The following is a 21,339-nucleotide window of genomic DNA, read 5'->3' as shown; positions in this document are numbered from 1 at the left end:
CGCCATGGAGGAGGCCTTCAGGGAGGTCTGGGTGGGGGCTGATTTACCCCCTGCCACCTGTCCCTGTCCTGTGGGTGGGGATGGGGAGCAGACGGGAAAGTGGGCACCCGGTCAGTGATGGGGACCTGGGGGGTCACTGGCAACCCAGGACCCCTGGCAGCCCCGGCTGCCTCTCTGCTGCTGGAGGTGCTGGCAGCCATTGATGTAGCAAGTGTCCCCATCTGTGTGTTATTGTGTGTCCCAGCCGCTGGCAGTCCCTGTCCCCCAGCCCTGTCCTGATGGGTGGCCATGTGCCAGGCCCAGAGGGACCATTGTCCCCCGAGCCGGGAGCTGCGCTCTGGGTTCAGCCATGGCCATGGTGCCGGCTGTCCAGCAGCTGGGAGCTCAGGACTGGGCTGGTTCTGCCATGGTGGTGTCCCCTTGTCCCCTCTGCAGACTTTTTGTACCCAGGGACTGGAAAAGGTGGTGGTGGTGGCACGTGTCCAGGGCAGGACCTGGGGAGCAGAGGAGGGGGCTGCATGCGGCCTTCTGCAGGTCCCCATGACTCCCCGCACTGTCCCCATCACCCCTCCTTGCTGTCACCCCTTCTCCAAACCCCGGTTCCCCTCCCTGGGGGCTGCCAGGAGGAGCCAGGGGGGTAAATCCCTCCAGGCTGGCTGCAGCCAGGTGGGGGTGGTGGCAGGAGCTGCTGGTCACCCCTTAGTGACAAGTTCATGGGGTGTGTGGGAGGGGTCACAACCCCCCCATTTGTGGTTCTGGGCACCCAGAGCAGTGTGGGGGCTCACCCTGCTGCCAGGGTGGGGAGGCTGGGGGGCACCCCAAGGTGACAGCACCCAAGTCCTGGCACGGTTGGGGCTTCCCTCCTGTTGGGTGGGCACCATGGGGACGCTCCCTGTTCCCCCCAGACCCCAGTACCCGTACAAAGGGCTATAACTCTATTCAGCAGCAGCAGTTTACACAGCAGGCGGGTGCCCGGCCGGACCCCCCCACCACCGCCGCTGCCCCTGTCCCCGCGGCACCCACCCCTGCCCACCGCCCGCCCGCGGGGCCAGGGCCGGTTTTAGACGTAGCATTGCCCCGATGTAGAGACGCTAGGCGCGGTTTTTTCTCCTTTTTGCCTTAGGTCCCTCGATGTCCTCGATCTTCCGTGCAATAATGTAGATAAGGGATCCCGGCCGCCCCCGGGAGGGCTCGGTTGTACCTCCCCGGGGGGGTCTGTCCTGCGGGGGGTTGCCCGGGTGTGATTTCTGTTGCCGTCGAGGTCGCTGTGTCGGTAGGTTGTCGGGTTTTTATTTCCAATTCCCTCGGCTGTCGGGTTTCGGACCTTCTTCCCGTAGGAGAGGCTGTAGTGTCACAGATGTTACCTCAGTTTGTCACTGTTCAAAAGGATAAAAAAAAACAAAAACAAAAACAAACCAAACAACAAAACTAAAATGGTAAAAAACGACAAAATACGTAGTTATAAAAGCAACAAAAAAATTATGGATTGCGGTGAAGACTTTTTATTTTAAATCAAACAAAGGTGATGATGCTGCTTGTGCAGCCGTGGGCGGGCGGCGGGCACTGCCTGCATTCACCCTGCCACAGTCTCGGGGTCACTGTCCCCCCACTTCCACCCTGTCCTCACAAGCCCCATTGTCATGGCCCCTAGGGCGGGCAGGGAAGTGGGGCACAAGCAGCGCCGTGGGGCAGGGTGGCAGCACCCATGGGTGGGGGGAGCCAGCCGCCCTTGGTGCAGCCCCCTCCCAACAGGCAGGGCTGCCTGGCGCCAAATGTATTCCAACCACGTCCGCAGGCTAATTTCAATTTCCTGGTAATTATGCAAATGAATGTGGATTTAATTAAGGGCAGATTTCATTAAAGTCTTCTTGGGGAAATGAGAACAGGATGAGGAAGAGTGAGGAGGAGGAGGAGGCAGGGAAGGAGAGATGAAGGCAGCGCCCACCCTGGAAGATAACTGGCTGCGGGTGATGCTGAGGGGCCAGGATGGGATCCCTCGGGAGGGGAGTCCCGCCTGCTCCCGGCCTTGGGTCCCCTGGCAGGAGGGTCAGGGTCCCCAGCCCAGGGGCTGTGTGGGGCTGGTGTGGGGCATGGCCGGGGGTCAGTGCCCGGGAGGGACCCCTGGCAGACATGCGCCCCCAGCCCCGCTCTGGGCCAAGGGCAGCGAGTCCTGCTCAGCTGGGGCTTCAGCACCGAACGCGTTCATCTCCTTTCCCTTCCCATCAGGGCAAGGAAAGCATTTCTTTGACATGTGATTTATGTTTTTTCTTCTCCACCCCCAGCTAAAAATACAGATTTGGCCATGCCAAAAGGTCTAGGAAATCAATGTCATTGTCACCAGGCGCTGTGTGGAAGGACCCTCCCCTCCCCGATCACAGACAAAAAAGGAAATGCTGCCATTTGACGTCTTTGAGATGAGCCACTCGGGTTGCTTTCAGCTGAACTGTCTTTAATTCAAAGTGAAATGGCTAATTTTATCCCAGCAAGGTCGGGGATGCTGAGAGCCCAACAGTGCTGGGAGGACGAGGGCTGCTTGTCTCCAGGTGAAACCTTCAGACCCAAAAATGGCAGCTTGGCAAAGCCATCACCTGCCCGTGACCCTTCTGGGTTTGCTCTCGGTTTGGCCAGGACGGTGGCTGCTGACCTTGGGCAGTCCCTGAGTGATGGATGAGCAGCTCCGAAAGAAAATACTAATACATTTGTACAGATTCTCAACCGGTCACGAGGCCGGAGGGCAGAGGTGCAGGGTGCCAGGCGTGCGTGCTGGATGCGGGATGTGTGCAGCATGTCCAGCCCCACCAGCATCCCAAAAAACAGACCCTTCCTGAGCTGCGGCGTGGGGAGGGTCCTGCTCGTGATACTCAGCAAAGCCTGCCCGCCTGTAATTTCATCCAAACCTTGATTTCTAGACCTAAATTTTGCCTGTTTTTGCTTAGAGATGCTAAGCAAGCCATTGCAGCCCCAGCTAAAATACTAGAAGTTGAGAGTAAAAATAACTATGAATGATCCGCTTGTTTGGAACACAAATGGCCAATGCCAAGCTGGCATTGCCAAAAAAAACCCCAACCCCAAACAAGCCCTTTAAAAGGAAATATTTTGCCACTGAGATGACGCTTCAGCTCCCCGGTGATTCATTAGGGGCTGCAGGATGAGGCATTCCTGAGCATCCCAAACCTGGAGGGCAGCGTGGGGGTCTGGCTGCCGGTGGCTTTCCCAGCTACCGCACGGGGACGTCAGGGGGACGTAAGCCCGGCATGGCAAGTGTATTCGTTAAATGTGCTTCTTAGGGCTGATCTGCTTTCAAGAGTATCCAAAAATAGCAATGGCACCGAGCTGAGCTGGGCGTTGGAAGAAAATGTGACTCATGTGCTACCGAGTGCCTGAGCGAGATGGGATGAGCTCGAGGCCGCTGCACAAAGCGAACCATGAGCCGCTGCTCGGGGATGCTGCCGGTCGTGCGGTCTGCTTCAGATGCATCCCAATGACCTTTCTGGTGGCTGCAGAGCCACCTATGGAGGGGATGCAGCTCTGGCTTGTCCCCTTGCTGTCCTTCCCACAGGGCCCCTCCACTGTCTGCTTTTCCAGCTGCTGCAGAGATGATGGACAGGTGTCAGTCAAAGCATGGCAGCTGCTGAGGGCCCCTGTGGGGACAAGCTGCCAGAACCAAGCAGCAAAAGCTGTCCCAAGGTGGGGAGAAATCCAGCCCCACGCCATGCGGGATGGTCAGCAGGGCCATGGCTGGTGGCAGAAGGGAGAGGAGAGGTGACCTTTGTGACAGATCCATCCACCTCCAGAGAAAGGGGGAGCAAAGCTGACTGCACCTCCATCCCCATCACCCCCATCCCTCCACAGCCCATCTCCTGGGCAGGTCCCTGCTCGGTGGAAACAGCCCCATGAGCATCCCCAGGGAATGGCTCTGGGCCAAACTCTGCCTTTCCTGCAGCCTCTGCCAGCTGGGGGGATTTTGGCACTGGGCAGAGGAAGGCAGGAGGCTGCTGACACCTCCAGCCTGGCTGTGTGCTCCCTGCAATGGGATCAGACACATTTTTTCACCCAAAGGTGTTTCTTCCTGTGCAAAACCCAGTCATTTGCACCATGGTCTTTTTGCTGAAAAATGGGTGGGTTTGTCAGCTTTTTGCTCACAGTTCTGGGATGCAGTGAGGTGCCAGGGCTCAGGGGTTGATGGGGAGCACACCCAGCCCTGCACACCCCCTGGCCACCCAAATGGTTGGGTTATGGGCTCCGGCTCAGCAGGCCTCCCGTGTTGCCATGACAACTGCAGCATCCCAGCTTGGCAAGGACAGATCTTCACCATCCCCACCAGTGCCTTGCCCGGACGCCGGCACAGGCAGCGCCCCTGCCCTCAGCCCCAGCTCTGGGTGCCGCGGGCAGCACCCCAAGCCCACGGCAGAGCACAAGGTGCTATTTACGCTTGCTCCTAGGTGCTGGTCCATGCTCCTAATTTACACCTTCCTTTGCACCCCTCTAAAAGCAGTGAGGGCAGGAGAGGCTTTTGCTTTTCACGTGAGGATCTGCCCATTCAAACCCCTCCCCAGTCAGGCAGCGTGTGCCGGAGCCGAAGCTGATGCACAACTTGCAGGGCTGCACGCAGGACCCCCCTGCCGCCAGCCCCTGCCTGCTGCTAGACACAATGTCCCCAGGCTGTCCCCAAACCCCCCCTGTCCTCCCGGAGGGGACAGGGTGGGCATTTGGCTTTCAGATTGCGCAACCCACTCCCTCAGTCACCCCAGCTTGCAGGGCAGCTCTCTGGGACCAGCATTACCTCCTGCTAGTTAGAGCCTCATCATGGCCAGCTCTTGCTCTCTGCAGTCTGGCAGGACCTCGGCTTTCAGCCTGGTGAGATCCTGAACTAAACACTCACTGACATTGGTGGCACCAGGCTGGGGAGAAAGTAAGCTCTTCATCTCAGAGGCTGCTACACCCCCCAGAAAGGTCTCATTTGAAAAGCATTAATGTAGGATTAATAGAGGTTCTAATAAACAGTGAATCAACTGCTAATGGAGCCAAATTTGTAAGCCATCTGTAACACCTCAGGGGCTTAAAGGCAACCAGAACATGTCTGGAACATGCTTAAAGTGGATGTTATCACCTTGTAGCCCTGAAGGCACCACACCAGAAAGAAACTTTTGGATGAAAGGTTGCAGATGAGAGAGGGAGCCTGCCCCATCCCTGCGCTGCTTTAGAGGGGGTTTGAGTGATCAGCATCACCGCCCCTGCGCTGGCACAAAGCCAGAAAGGAATTTGGGTCACTCGTGTGCCCTGGGGCTGGGCCAGGAGCCCATAACAAAGCAAGGGCACTTCATAATGGATGGGCACATCCCACCTGAAGTGTAGCCACCCCTGCGAAAGGGCACCTGCCCTGGTCACCAGCAGGGGCGGGAGGGGTGATGTGACACTGTCTGGAGCAGGGCAAACACTGACACTGGCCCCAGGTCCCTCTCCTTGGGCTACATCACCCTCTGCCTGAACAGTTTTTCCTTGTACCCACCAGCACTTCCCTTGCTGAAGCTTCACCACTCCATCAACCCCAGAGAAGATCTCTGCTCCCAGCATGGACAACCCCAGGCAGTGATTTAGATCCCCTCCCTCAGCCTCCTCCTCTCTAGAGTGAAGAAGGTCCAGCTCCCTCAGCCTCTGCTGGACTCACTCCAGCTTGTGACACATCCGCAGTCACTCGAGGGACTGACCCTTCCCCAGCATGGTTTGTGACAAATGCTGCAAGGACCCTATTCCAGAGATGAAGGTCTAGTTTCAAAGCTCTGTCTGCTCTGGACAAGGCACCACAGCGTCCTGCTCTGCAGAGCTCCTCGGTCACATCTGCCCTCATGGGCATTGCTTGTGGAGGCTGGCCAGGATAACTTGTGCGTGGCAGGACTGGGTGGCCAACCCACAGGCTGCTTGGAACGCTCACTTGGCTTCAAGTCCAAGTGGACTTCAGTATTTGGATGCTGCCAGATATGCTGGCTGGGAGACTCTGGAGGCTGGGCACCAGAACACAGTCTATGGTTGTTTGAGAAGTTCAGCAGCAGATATATCCAGAAGACAGTGGTAATTCAGTGGTCAGGAACTTCTTGGTGGTCCTTAGTTTGCTTCATAGCATCACTGTTCCCTACGTTCAGGTTCATGTGTTCAGGTATCTCTCATTGGGGAAGAGGAGCAGCTCTGCAGGACCCATGGACACTTTGGTTGGCATCAGCTCTAGCTGGTGGAAGAAGACCAGGATTCGCAGTGTGTTTGCAGGGTCAGGAACTGAACATCCTCTTGGCTGGCTTCCAGGCTTCCCGAGGCAGGCTGGATCTTGTGGAAGGCCAGGCATGGGGTCAGAGACTGGAACCAGCACAACAGTCACATTAGTCTTACAGCAAAATCCCTGCAGCATCAAGTATCCAGCTCTGAGTTGTTGCTCAGCTTTCAACTGGAGACAACCGACAGCCATTCCTGGGAACCACTTGTACATGGCAAACCCTCTTCTGCTGTCCCATGGAGTGAGCCCAGTCCACTGCAAACGAGATCTGCAGGTCTGAACAGCTGCTCCGCAGCCCTCAGAAGAACATTTGCTGGGTAGTTTGCTTTGAGAGGGTATCAGCACCTCAGTGCACAGCCACAAACAGCTCAGGATATTCCACCAGAGCTCTGGAAAGGGTGAGTCCCACACGCAAGGTCACTGCTCAGGGTACAGACACACAGCTGTTTGCAGTAAGAGCTTCACAACCACATGAGCTGCAGCTGCGTCACACGAGCTGAACGCATCCTCCAGGCCCCAGGCAGGGGGGCAGAGACAGCCAAACTGCTCCCTCTTCCTTTTCTGTCTGTTGAATAAGCCTCCCAGATTTCAGCTTGAGGCAGGTCAGCCAGGACACCACAGCATCAACATCTCCTTTGTCAGCACCAGCAGCACAACACGGTCTGCCACAGTGCACAGAGCAGCTTCAGTCCAGAGCCAGCAAACATCGAGCATCACCCACAGCGGAGAAAGATCTTGGGCAAACTGGTCACAAACAGGCCCATTGGAACCGTCTGAGGATCTTGATCAGCTGTGACAACTTGGTGATCTTGCTGGAGGCAAAAGTCTATCATCTGTCAAAGGTTATGGGGATCTCAGGAGATTCCTGGTGGCTGGAAAATGGCAAACATCACACAGTTCTTCAAGCAGAAGGATACCAGGGGTCAGCAGAACAAGTGACCCCCAGATCCACCCATTCACCTGGCAAAGCAGCAGAACAAAGTCCCACCAGTGCACCTCCCCAGGGGTTTATATACCTCCCCAGCTGAGCCCTGTACCACATGAAACTGTTCTGGAGAGTCTCTGGCTTTACTGGAGTGACCCAGTTAGAGCAGTTCCACAATCTCCCCTCGCACCGAGCTGGTATTTCAGCCTGAGCCACCCGCTGCTCCAACCAGTTTAATCATGTCTGAGCCATCCCGGCCCCTCTCTATCAGAGCTTGCACACAAACCGCCCTTTGTGCTCCTCCAGCCCCTGTCAGTGGGGAATTGCCAAGTACCAATTAATCAGCAGCTCCTGCTGCGACTGGCCTGGGAGATGGTGCCCCAGGAAGACAGAGATCAAGGAACAGAGAAAGGCCACTGTGGGCCCAATGGGACAGAGCTGGGACTAGAGTCTGGGCCCTGATCCCAGCCCAGGAGGAAGAGGAGGAGGCACACGCTTCCCCCAGCAGGGACCAGCCAGCCCCCTGCCCTTCACTCATCCTGGACGCTGGCCTCACTAATGCCCAAAGCATTTCAGCTCTCCAGCACAGCCAGGTCTCTCTTGTGTGATGGTCCGTCAAAACCTCTAGATGCAGAGACACCTGGAAATCTAACAGTGGTGGCTCTTAGCCAAGACAGAGGTGCTTATGGTGATCCCAGCTAAAGTAAAGCAAGTATTTGTGAGCATGGGATCTATGTGGACCAAAATCATCCAGCCTGGTGAGGATGGCTGATCTGGTGACAGCTCCAGCAGGTCCATCAGCACCTCCTTCTTCCCCAGGCAGCCACGGGCCTCTGGAGATGGAAGCCAGTGCCCCATTTCTCAGCAGATTACCGGGAAGGCAGTAAATCGTGTTTGCTGGGGAGCGATTTTCAGGCTGGTAGGTCTGAGTGGTGATACGAGACATCCCCAGTGCTCAGCAAGGCTCACGAGCACAGGGCTGGAGCAGAAAGGAAATAAATAAAATAAAATAAAATAAAATAAAATAAAATAAAATAAAATAAAATAAAATAAAATAAAATAAAATAGAACTATTCTGGCCCAAATCAAATGCACATGTTGGTGCTAGGGGGTTGCTTCAATTCCAGACGTCACATGTTTTCAAATCTGCTTAATACAGCAGAAGTAAGGTGGATGGGGACACCAAAGCAAAATACCCATCAGTTTTGCTCTGCAGTGATTAATTTTAGTTTGGGGTTTTCCTTGTCATTTTAATTTGGGAGTGGGGTGGGGGGTAGGGATGGTGGTGGTGGAAGTGTCAGTTTGGCCAGACTGCAAAACCTCTGAGCAGCTGCTGAGTCCGCAACGGTGGCTGAAGGAGGGTCAGCAGAGATGTCACCTGCCTGTCCCACAGCGGCTGGATGCCGGAGGACACAGCCAGCACGCTCTCCCCGGGGACGGTCTGCCCTCACAGCCCCTCAGCAGAGCAGACTGGCCGCTGGTTCAGCTCCTCCACCTGCAAATTGCACGGCCACATGTGTGTCCTTTGCTTGGTGCTGATACAGGAACTGTTACGATCCTCCTCCACTCACCCGGCTTGATATTGGTGTCCTGCTGCTGCTGGTGGCAGCCAGGTAGCAATTTCTAGGCCTAATTGATAATTAGTTAAATCTGTCCTTGGCACAAAGCAAGCTCAAAAGCTACAACACAAGTGCGGCTCTCTGTGGCCTGTGCCCACGATAGGGAAGAGCACCCAGCACGTCCATATCCCTCAGGACATGAATTTGCTCCAAGGCGGAGCGAAGAGCTCACGTGAGAGCTACCGAGCTCTCTGTGCAGCGAATCAAGACAACGCGCCCGCTGGTGCTGGGGTGCAGCACGGAGCCCTGTGGGGGACAAGGAGCTGCTCTGCACCCCGAGGCGCTCGCCTGGCGAAGGGAAATGATGATCAGGCCGGAGCACGCAGGGAAAATGGGAGATCAGCAGCGGGTGCTGTGCTCCCATCTTTCTTATCACAGGACCCCAAGGAGTTAACACAAAATGCCACCTACTGTATTTTATCTCTCCTCCATTGAGGCAGCTCTGACACTGGCAGCAGAACAATGCTAAATTCTGATTAGCTCTGGTTTTCCAGCAAGAGGGGAGGCACAAGAGGGTGGGGAATTAATACTATTCTGCATAATTTTTAATCTAAATTCCATTTCTTTTCTTTTCTTTCTCTAGGAAGCAAACAATCTAGGGGGTTTTGTACTCAATTTCTTGCTTTCATAATCTAAATGAATTGTTTGCAAGTAGGAGCCAGCTGCAAAGCTGGCAATCTCCGATCAAATCTGCCTTTCTCCTAGTTCTAGCAATCATTAATTTGCTCCTCAGCTCTGATTAGCTAATCCTGGCTGCCTTGTGGCAGTTTGCAGGGAAAAACAGCGTGTGAGCTGTAGCTGCCTGTGATAGAGCCGGAGCTGGCAGCGGGGTGACGGGATGGATTTCTGCAGGGTCCGTGGTGCTCCTGGTTGTCAGCTCTCCGGAGGGGAGCGGGGCGCTCTGGGAGGAAAGGCTGGCGAGGTTATTTATGGAATCCTGGCATTTTGGAAATATCAGAGGATGATGCTTTCCCCTGCTCTGTGCAAGGTGTGCTAGTTTGTTACACTAAGACTAATTATCTGGGCTTTAGAATAGGAATCGAAGACACTGCAGCAGCCTCTTGCTCAAACATATCTGGGTGCTGCCTCATTTTTATGATGTTGCTCGGGTGCCCAGGGGATGTGGCAGAGCCGTTACCTCTGTTTTGTAGATGGGAAACCAAGGCACGGGCCTTTGTGTGATGGTGGGTGGTGGCTCCCAAAAGCCAAGCCTCAGCAGCAGGGCTGTTTGGAAGGGGATATGGTACGAGGTGCCTTTTGTGCCACACCCTGGTTCATTACACATCAAAATAAAGTCATGATCTCAACTCCTGCTGCAAAGCTCAGAGAGCTCCTGCCTGCTGGGAAGCCTGGATGGGGCCAGGGGTGTCTGAAAGGGATGTTACCTCCTCAAGCTGACTGCTGCCAGTCACCAGAGCATCACCTCCTGCTGTCCAGCTGCCCGTGATCCCATTTTTCACAGGTCACACACAGAGCTGGTGACCCATGTGCCACCCTGCTGGCTGGGTGCAGGGCTGCTGCTGGCCCCGCGTGCCCTTTTCATGCGCATTGCTCTGTTCTGTCTTACAGCTGCTATCTGGTTGCATTTTATTCCAACAGGCTCCTTTTTCAGATTAAATTCCCCAAGTGCTGGGGGTGGATCCTTTTAATTTTCATTTGTTTCAAAGCCGTACATGGCTTACAAGCACGACAGAAATGTGCCTGGAGTGCAGGAAATGGCCTACTTAGCTGCAGGAGCAGAGCTGGATTTTCTGTCACGCTGACTCCCAAGACCCCATCCTCCCCAGGCACAGAGGCAGCTGCCTGCTTCCCTCACGGGTGCATGGTTCTGGAGCTTTTCTTCAGGAGATGTTCAGTCCCACCACAAAGCCTGAACAGCCTGTCCAAGCGAAATGGTGCAGGGGAGCAGAGGTCTGGAGGATATTTCCAAGTTCTGACACCAAACTGCCATGTGAGGTCAGGGCAGGTCTTCTGTCCATGTCCTTTGTCCACCCAGCTGATCATGACAATCTCTTGCTTCTGTTTCAAGGCAGCTTAGACAGGGGGAAAGACCAAGGCAGGACTACAGCCAGCTGAGGAAGCAGAGCTTGCAGGGCCAGACCTCTAACAGCTTTTGGACTTACTGGACACTTTCAGCCCAGTCTGAAAGAGGACAGAGATCTGAGAGGTGCTGCACTCTCAGAGTTTATGTGAGCAAACAGCCAGAGAGAAGGACTCGTACCAGGCTCTCACAGAGGGAAGGACTGTGCACAGAAGGGTTTGCTCTGCCAGTAGCACCCAGAGGTGGGCTGGCCAGCCTGAACACCACTTGGAAAACATACAGACACTATTCTTGCCGCATCTGTGACGTCTGAAACTGGATGCACGCACGTGTCTAAGGCTTTGCCTTAGCAGGGCAGACAGGAACATGACGCCTCCAGGGCTGAAAAGTCTTCCCCAAAGGAGCTGAATTTGCCCAGTGAGTCCCAGGAAGACTTTGGTATCAGTGCCAGCATGCTTGCTGGAAGGGTCACAGAAGGGATTCGGCTGAGGAGGAATGGTGCTGGGATCAGCAGCTGCTAGAGAAGGAGAACAAGAGGCAGGTTGTGTGTCTGTGAGTTGGGGCCAGGCAGAGACAGCTGGTAATTGGGCTGCCGGAGCAGAGGCAGGTGAACGTTAAGCTGTCCAGCTTTTAGTCTAATTCAAGGGCTCTCTCTGGTGTACTGAGCTCTCCAGGGATCCAGCCTTCCCTTAGACTGTTTCAATCTTATTTACTGTGGTTTTGTCTTTGGTACAAAGAACAGAGCAGCAGCAGAAAACTGAGTCTCTCCATAATGTCTTTTGGGCCTGGGGAAGATGGAGTGCCCAAGTGCCTGAGAGAATGACAGCAGCAAATCCCTGTCCTTGTGTCTACTCCCCGAGTTTTCCCAGCCAAAGGAATGCTCCAAACCTTGCTCTGTGAACACAAGCAGATTGTCTCTGAATGCATTCCACTAGAAACCACAGCTATGGTTCAGGAAGATTTGTTCTTGGGCACTGATCCCTCCTCCCATCCCTTTCACTTATCTTACTGATGCTAATACCATACTTCAGACTTCATGTTTTAATGCCAAACAAATATTAGTGGTCTTAGAGGCAGAGAGTCCTATCTGTGCCCATCTTCACAGATACCCGCAGTGACATCAACCCATGGCTGCTTGGGGACCTTGACCATCTTGGTTATCAATCCTGGGACTCAATTCGGTGGATACTCTCAGATGTCAGGGAGTCAAAAAGGCAACAGAGCAGCTCTTCAGCCTGGGGAGAAAAGAAGGAAGGGGTTGGGGGAGAGCTGCGATTTCTCTGCATCGCAGAGAAACCTCTTCTCAGAAGTGGGTTTCTTGTGCATGCTGCAGGCAGAACAGTGAGGACATTTATCAGGTTGAATTAATCCCAGCACAGAGGTGGCTATGAGTGTCCCACAGCAGGAAGATACCTGCTAGTTGTAACCACTGTTTGGCCCTTCTCAAGATTCACATTTTCAAAGAAATGAAGAAAACCAACACCACACAAAGTGCCAAGTGGGAAATCTAACTCCCTTCCCCAGCTTCTCTGCCTCTCCTTCCCAAACCTCGCTCCCGTGCAGCTCTTTTGGTGTGGGAGGCCAGCTTAGTGCCAAGGGCTCCAGGACCAGTCCATAATTCTAACTGCACTAATGAACACCATGTTCCCCTAAAGCACCACACGTGCTGTGCTGACAGTCCACACCATACAGCCCTTGGGGCCCTCCTGCTGCTACCACTCTGCCTCTCCTCATAGGTTTTTAGGTCTCTTTTATAGGACTCCAGCCCTTCTGCCTACTGCTGAGGGGCTAAGGATCATGCCAGGAGTGGGAGAGGATGTGTTTTCCCTGTGTCAGTCTGCTCCAGTCCCAGCTTTCAGCTGTCTCTGCAGGGAGGGAGATGCTGGAGCAGCCTTGGTGGCTGCTGGCAACAGCTTCATGGCTGCAGGCAGAGTGGAGAGATCAGCACTGCCTGCCTGTGGAGGTTTGACTGCACATCTGTGGGCTCTGACGAGGAACAGCTGTGCAGAGACCGTGTGCCATCCCCATGCTCTGACCCGCTAATGGCGGCAGGTCAATGACATACTGCACCGTCACAGGGTGACAGCCACCTCAGCCTCACCCCAGCCATGGTGCAGAGCTGCACGTGTGAGAAGCTGCCCAGCCACAGGACATCCCAGCCACAAGGCTGAGCACAGCAGTGCCCGACAGCTCGCTTATCGCTGGGGAAGTTCCAGCCTGGGTATGGACCATGTGCAGGGACACCTGTGACCTCCTCACAGAGGCCCTCTGGAAGTTCAACAGCCCCCAACGGTGGCACCAACAAAATTAACTGTGTCACTTCCAGACGTGAGCTGCTCTGTGTGTGCCCAAGAGAAGCCTGTGTGGGGAGCAGGCACCTGCAGGACCACTGCCTGAGAATAAGAAACTTCCAAAGCAGGAATTCACCTGCAGATGTTTCCAAGAGGGCAGGTGAAGGGCTACAGAAATACTTGCTTTTCTCAGTGACTGCAGAAGGAGGCAAGACAACTAGCCTAGACACAGTTGTCAGCATTGAAATAGTCTGCATTTGGAAAGCTGATTTCTCAGCCTATCGCCTAGTCCCAAATCACATAGGGAGCAAGTATGAAATTCCTTTTCACTTTCATGGCTCAACTCCACCAGCAAATGCTGCAGCTCTGCTCAGACCATGAGGATTTGAAATCCACATTCATTTAACCCGCTTGAACTTTGCCTGATATCATGTTGTTGCTCATTAGCTTTGACCTGGAAATCCTGGCTGACATTTCATACTCATCAGCAAGAGATGTGAGGATCAAACATCGTTTCTAGGGACATTCTCTGAGGTGCAGTCATTCCCTGGTGAGCTTGCTTTTCAGATCTTGCTCTGTGATTTCTAAACCTACCCTGAACTTTGCAGCAAAAGCCCTGTTTGAAAATAAACATTACTTGCTGCTGTGCTTCTTGTAACCCACAATGTGAAGAGCTGCACCCACCACCATCCCAGGACTAGACTTGTCACCTAAGCTCTGAAATGCTGTGAGCAGTCCCTGCTTCCATCAGCACCAGAGGGATTTCATTCAGTGGCCCAGGCTGCAGGGAGAAGGGCTGTGAGCATTATTTGCTTTTTCTCTTATCTCTCACAGAAAGTACTATAAGCCTCTTTCTGATAGGCTGATTCCCCACAGCCGTGAAGCAGAAGGGATTTTATGTCAGCCAGAGATATGTAATGTCCTTTTCAAAGCAAATCAGAAGACAGCCTGGACTTGCCGCCCTGTCACATTACTTGGCAACAGCCTGGCACGCTGGCAGCAGCAAGCGCTGTACTGTGACAGCCTTGCAGCTATCGCAGAGCCATGCAGACAGATCTTCCCAGGCACTGCAGCGCCTACAGTCCCAGCCACGTCCCAGGAGAATTATACTGTGCCTTAGGGAAAGATACTGAAAACAGCAGCTGTATGACTTTTGGGAAGTTTGTGGTAGTTTTGCCTGTGTTAAAAGCAGGGACACAGACTTCAAAGGCAGCTCTGTGTTAGAAGGCTCAGTCCTTAGGCACTGGGACTGCAGGTGGCAGCTCTGGTGTGTTATGTGACTTTACAGACAAGTCTCACTCTCCTGCTGGATTTTCTTAGGAAGCAAAAAGGATCCAGAGGAAAGGCTTGCCACTTGCTACCATTTCTTATTATCTCCAATTCTTTTACACCTCCTGGTCCTAACACTTCAGGCACTAACTCCTCTAACCAAATCTCTCATTTGTTTTGTAGTAAAATTTGATGGTTACAGCCAGAGTTTTAAAGATATTTATGCATTTTATTCCTATTAACTGCCCACATGCCTGGAGCTTAGTGTTTCCTTTCTTAGGATGAACTACTGAGAAAAAATTCAGCTAGCCCATCCCTGGAATGGCTAAATTTATCCTCTTCCATTTGGATTTGGGCTTCTGAAACATAACTTCCCAACCACAGGACATGTGCCAGCTTGGCAGGAGGGCTGAATGAACATTTCCTGTCACGTATTTTTGACAAGTATCACAGATATCTTACTAAGTGTTGCTTCTTCATAAAAAGTAACTGACATCTACAGAAAATATTGAATCTTTATCAAAATCTCAAAATATTTTGATTTAAAATAGTGCCACTGGTGTATGTGGAAGACAGTTGACAGAGTTTTTGGTCCCACCTTCCACCATGTGCTGGGCTCTCAGTATAAGCCAAGGCTTGGGGCTGCCATAAGGTACCACCTCTGTCTCATCCAAATTGAATTTTTCTTCTAAAATTCAAACAATTTTGACAAGTTTCATTCATCACAGGGGCACAAAGGACACATATCTGTACCATAAACGTCTCTACTTGCCTGCTTCTCGTTTTGGGGATAAAGGAGATGCTGCACAGTGTCCAGGACCGACTGCTTCTGCCAACAGACGCTGGGAATAGAGAAAAATGGAAGGCAGTGTTACTTTGCCACCTAAGCTGTCAGGAACTGCAGATGACCTAGCTTTGAGGAGGACTATGCTCTGTGCCAGCAGTTCTGGCCATGTGCATCTGTTACTGAACTTCTTTACACAGATAAATCCTGGGGTTTACAAAGCTTTGTATAAATGGATTTGGATTCTTAAAATATAAGCCTTCAAACAAACAGTAATGACCTGTTGCATAATGGGGGTCTTTAGGGCAGTGGGAAATACACATAAATGTAGATGGTTAGCTCTGTGCAGGGGTCTTTTTCTCAACAGACATAACGTGTGTTTTTCCCAAACCCTAGGACTTTCTAAGCTGTCTTCAGCAGCAGGGGCTGCTTCCCTAGTCCTTGCTTTGCCCCAGTTCACCTCAAGTCACATAAGTCAACCACAAGACATATTCAAGAGAAATTCAAAGGCAAGATACAAATTTCAAAACTGCCTTTTTAACTCTACAGAGTCTTAGGCTTAAAAACTCTCCAGAGGCTCTGGAAACCACTCCCTGCTCCCACATCCAGGTATTGTGCTTGGCAACAATTTTCCCTTCAGTGGTTTTCAACAGCTCCAGGATTTTACATTTCATGTGTTCATTTTTTGATTTCTACACCTCCTTTCCCTCCAGAGCTCCCAGATATGAGCTCGCTATAGGCATAACATCACTCCCTGCTAACAGCAATTAGCACTTGGTACAAATGCTTCATAAGAGAGAATAACATCCAGCTAAGTTCCTTAATCTTTGACTTTTGTTCTGATTGCACTACATGGTCTAAAACTAGGAATGTATAAGGCCTAGTCTACACCCTGATTTTCTTCTGCTGCAGCCAGGTTTTCCGTGTGCTTTAGTCAAACACTCCTTACTGAGTTCAGTACAACGTTAACTAGGTGAGTTCCTGAAGACCATGTACAATATAGTTAGGTCCTATCAACCTTATGGACATATTAAAGTACTTTTTCAAAGCTCAAATAACCATAGAGAAGTAATCACTACTAAATCAGCATCACCCATTAAGGCAGTTAAATCTCGTTTGTCATGCATAAGAAGCAGAGCATGCTTTTTTTTTCTAGGAGGTACTTTGAACCTACTTGTCAATTCTCCCCCCTACCACCCCGCAGCTAGGAAATCTGGCTGTAAAAACAAGTTATGACAGGGAAAATTCAAGTGCTTTGTATTGGAGATCCAGGCAACCGGATGCTGACAGAATGAGAAAGGTAATTGTCACATTGGTTTTCCTTGTCTGTGGACAGGATTGTGTCACTTCCTTCTCCAGATTCCCCCCTGGTCCCCAGCGCTCTTAGCTTGTGCTTCAGCTTCCCCTCACCTTTTCCAAACACTTACTTCACTCTGCCCTGTGAGTTGCCCTTGGCACCCTCCCAGATTCCTACTTTGGCTTCACTCTTTGCAGCCAATCAAGCTCACAGCCTGCTTTTGTGCCACCACCTGCAGAAATTTTCTCCCCTTCTCTGTTCTTCCTGCCCTCTGGTCCAGAAATAATGCCTTCATAGCTGTCCAGAGAACAGGCAGAGTGGGCATTTCTGCTGCTGAGCAACAATCAACAGAGCTATAAGGGTCTGGATCTGTCTTTAAGGCAACTGCACAGCACAGCACATCCTCCAGTGACTGAATGTCTCTCCTGGATATGCCACCGCTAGAGCTGGCTTAGGAAAGCTTTAATAGGCTCTGAACAACAAGCAGTTATACTAGCAGAGCCTGCATTGTTCCTCTCAACACCTGATTCCTTCTTCTTATCACAGCCCATCTCTGACATCATATCCCAGGCTTCCATACAGATGGCAACGTTTCTCCCCATGGCACAAAGCCTAAGTAATGTGGTGCAGCTGTGAATCAACTCCCAGAGCTGTAAAATAATCTCTTACACCACGGTGCTTCAGCAGTGCAGTGAAACGCAGGCCAGAACTTGTGCAGGTATTGGAATCCCGGGCCGTGGCAGTAAGAGTGAAATAAATACAGTGATTTACTCAGTACAAGAAAGGTCACGTGGCTCCTGCTGATGGAGTCATAAGTGTAATTAACCTCAGATGTTGTTTTGAAATGTTTATAAACTAGGCAGTGAAGATGTCTTAGCATGAAGTGTCCTTATGAGACACAATTTAAGTCAGGCTGGGTTTTCAAAGATATTTGTGAAGTTCATTTTAAACAGCGTAGCGGCTTGTGACACAATAAGGCCACGAGTTTACTGTTGGCTAAAGCTGATTTACCTGAGCACCGCTGCCTCCCCTCCTCCCCATTCTTGGGCACACCTTGCTGCTCCTCCCTTCCACAAGCCACATCGACCATGAAGGCAAATATGGTTTTGTAGAGCTGGTTTTAAATGATCGCTAGTTCTGGCACCACGGTAAGAGGCAGAGTGGATCCTGCCATTTGGGAGTGCCTCCTAACAGCCAAAATTTACCAACACGTATTTATTTTGCAGTTCAGCAAGAAGTTTATCCTTTGTACAGACAGCCAAGCTGGCACAGACCAGGGTGAGAGACACGTCTGAGACTGGCACAGTCCACTCTGATTGCTCCCCACTTCCTTCCCAGCCCCTCAGCTCACTAGGAATGGCACTGAGAAGCCACCACAAGGTTTGCTCTGGGGGTGCTGCCTTGAGGCTGGCAATCTTAAAACATATCAAGCTAAGCCTAGCGAGAAAAGCACTGTGTTGTAGCTGATCTTGTTAGGCAGAACCCACAACTCTGATCAGCAAAAGCCTGGGAAAAATACAGAGATCCTGTTTGTGCTGTCAGCTCTGCTGACAGCCTCTCTCCCAGACCTCCCTTCAGCAGTGGTCTCTGGGGTTCCCAACAGCTCACTTTTTTCCTTAAAAATCAGGAAAACAGTAGAAGAAAGCTCACTAGGAAGGTCTTGGGTAACTTGCTCTTTGCTTCTCCTTAGCACTGTATCTTGCTGGGTGAAAAGTTTGGGATGTGGCTCTCAGTGGTGAGATTTTAAATGAATGAGAGCAACACCTATTTTTTGTCATTAACTGGAAAACATTTTTTAAAAGTTATTTATGAATTTTTTTCTTACTGCTCTTCCCAGGTGTGGCCTTGTGACTGAGCACTGTGACATTTCATTTAAGTATGAGAACTCCAAGGTGTTTACCAGCTTGGATGCTCAGATCTGATCCCTTTGATGGCTGTAAACTCCAGCATCCTTGAATTCCTTATTCCTGTCCTATTGACAGCATTATCTGGAAGTCCTCCAGATGATACAGTCAAAGTCATGACAGCCTTATCGGTGTGGCTGCCGGACTGCTCTATACTGAATGTGTCAGAAAAAAGGCTCTTTTGGCTTCCTTTCCCAGAGGAAACCATGTGTGTGAACTACACATCGCATTGCCAAATACCAGTCCCTGTGCAGCAGAACTATCCCTCTGGGGGACAGGGGGTTAATTGGCCTGATAATCATTCTATTCCACTAATCAGTCCCTGTAGAGGGGTTCTGTTTGTTTTACTAGGCTTATAAATCCTCTACCCAGCATTTCTGGTGATTTATTTAAGAGGCTGATTTTTTATTTTGCTCTCTGGCATTTATTTTAAGTATTTTTTTTCCATAGCAAACGTAAAATCTGCTAAGATATTTCTCCTAGGAATTTTATTGATTCATCAGGTCTATTCCCAATGTGAGCCCTTTTTTCAGTAGAATTCCCCATATTTGTGGAAACATGCCACCATGCCTTGCAGACACTCCATGGCCTTAACAACCAACACAACTGAGTATTTAAGGTCCTGCGTATAGGACACACTACTTTGAAACTGGGGAACACTGAGGTGTTGACCCGTTAGCAACAACATAACTTAGGAAGAATGGATTGCCTTTGAGTGACACCTGACCTCATGGGAGTCTGAACTGGAAGTGAATTACAGAGAAGAAATTCAGCTGCCCTCCTTCAGACCACAAGCTCCCTAGCAGGGGTTGAGACAGGGCTGGTAAAGTGACATTGTCCTCACTTACCACTCCAGCAGGGACTCGAAGCAAATGACAGCGTTGTCTCGCTGCGCTGCTAACACCAGACACAAACCGTCCATTAAGAGAGAACACTACAAGAGAGGGAAGAACAGAGCTTTGGTGTTGCTGTCCACTTTGATAAGTCTGTAAGCCTCACCGAGAAACCGCTGACAGCACAGATAACTGCTCGTGTGCTGTGTCAGGGGATGAAAGTCACAAAGCAGCAGAGTCTTTCAAATTGAAAGAGTACTATGTCTGAACCATTAGTTATCCCACTCCTATGGCATACTATTATTCCTGTTCCCTTCTCTCAGGGTGAAAATAAGCAGGTTACTTAGGTGTGTTATTCAGTCACTAAATCTGCTGGAAGCAGGAATACATAGATAAGGGTAAATGTTGAGATGTTGTAGCAGAAACACTTATTACTTGAAAGATCCCATCTCCCTCTGGCAAGGGAAAGCAAATGTTGTAATGTTCACCTTTGGCTCAGCAGTGCCAGACCCTTCTGGAAACAGGCCAGCTCTGCCCAGGGTAATTCCTCTCTGACAGGAGGACATATTTCCATCGCCAGGAGAGCAGTGCTGCTGCCATGGCTCTCCTTCCCACACATTGATTCACTTTGTCCTTCCTAGAGAGCTGCGCACATTCCCGTGTGCAGAGGGATGGCATCCTCAGGGGAACCGCAGGAGAAGAAAGTAGTTCTTAGACTAATTGGATGCTAGATGTAATTGCTATTCTATACAGAGGTACTTCAGAGAGATGCTGTCAGTTTAAAAAAATCCCACAGCCTGAAAAGATCTTACCTGTTCTTATTACAGGTAACACCTAAACCTCTTATAACTGAAAGGCTGGACACACAAACATTTGTCTGTATTTTCTCAGAAGGGCTGCCAAGCGTCTCTGACAGCCCTTTGTTGATTCCTACTTCCAGTGTAAGTGGTTTCCCCCCTTGTTTACTCTCTGCTCCTGACAGCACTTCCTTGCCCATTCTACCTTACTGCTTTGCCCTAGGAAGGTTTCTGGGATGCTGGGCTTCTCCACCAAGTGCCAAGAGAACAACAGTCTGGGCCACACACTCTGCTGATGTAAAGCAATGGATCTGCTCACCCCAGAAGCACATCTCATGCTTAAGCACCACAAGCACTTGCTCACAAACCATGCTGGACTGTGGCTTGAGCTGTCAGCACCAACAAGAAGTAAAATGAAATCTCTGCCCAGGATTCCGGGACACAAGGGTTATTTAGCATTATAGAAGAGGATTAACGGGGTGTGATTAGAGAAAGGAAAATAGAAACTGTATTTATCTGGAAAAACAAGGCAGGATAAAGCAGCAGAACATACATAATAGCAGCAACTGTGTACTGATCAATGAATGGAATAAAATGTTTAATGGGGATGTGGCATTCATGTTAAGAATATGTTCACATGTACTGATGTCCAGGTCAGGTGTTGGTGTGCTAGCAGAAACACAGGAATACAAGGGCAGGGACTAGCTAGGAAGGCACATTGCCCACGTTCCTTACCAGTGGTATCAGAGATCAGATGCAGCACTGTGCTAATGCTGCTACCAAAGCAAGTCTGCTCAGAGCTAGCCTGGGTATCTCAGCACAGCATGGCATTAAAAGGCTCTTCTTTTGTGAAGGAAGCAAAGCAAAACTCCAGCTGTTTCCTACCTTTGCTGCAACACTGCACTTTGCCCTGCTGAGTGTCTCAGAGACGTAGTGAGCTTGTGGTGCATCCAGAACAGTGAGACGTACTCCAGTCACTGTGAAATCTTTGCTAATAAGCTGATCAAGCAGTTCGACATAGGGTGAGTGCTCTGAACCCCGAAGGATTATCCCAGGCAATACGAGACAAGTGGTTTGGCAGAGGTTATCAAGCAATGGCCGATCTGATGGGAGATCAAAACACAACAGATGCTTCTTTTATATCTACCCCCCTCAACTGCTAGTCCTCTAAGTAATTCTTCCCTGCCACAGACAAATGACTGGAAGATCAGAGGTACTCAGGCATTGTTATATCATTTGGGATGTTCACAGACGCAATTGCTCATCCTGAACTGTCAAACAGCTGTATGCCTGCTTGTGCCTCTCTGGAGATCA

At 51.0% G+C, this 21,339-nt stretch overlaps 1 protein-coding gene across 11 annotated transcripts in view; it reads right to left on the bottom strand.

The window, feature by feature from the left end:
* Positions 1-11,876: 11,876 nt before the first annotated feature.
* The window catches only part of DNAAF8 (dynein axonemal assembly factor 8), an 88,280-nt gene continuing 78,817 nt past the window's right edge, over positions 11,877-21,339 (bottom strand). For all 11 annotated transcript variants that reach the window (XR_010466335.1, XM_065030890.1, XM_021291960.2 and 8 more), the window contains 4 exons: positions 20,911-21,128; positions 19,244-19,329; positions 15,183-15,252; positions 11,877-12,085 (listed from right to left, as the gene is read on the bottom strand). Coding sequence is in view for 10 of the 11 variants with exons in the window: in XM_065030890.1 (XP_064886962.1) it covers positions 12,011-12,085; positions 15,183-15,252; positions 19,244-19,329; positions 20,911-21,128 (449 nt within the window). In the remaining variant the exon portion in view is untranslated. The remainder of the gene's footprint in view (positions 12,086-15,182; positions 15,253-19,243; positions 19,330-20,910; positions 21,129-21,339) is intronic.

Source organism: Columba livia, chromosome 15 (genome assembly GCF_036013475.1).
Source record: "Columba livia isolate bColLiv1 breed racing homer chromosome 15, bColLiv1.pat.W.v2, whole genome shotgun sequence".
In the NCBI taxonomy this organism is placed as follows: Eukaryota; Metazoa; Chordata; class Aves; order Columbiformes; family Columbidae; genus Columba; species Columba livia.
Note: the sequence above shows the minus strand (reverse complement) of the source record. Positions and strands in the feature narration are given on the sequence as shown.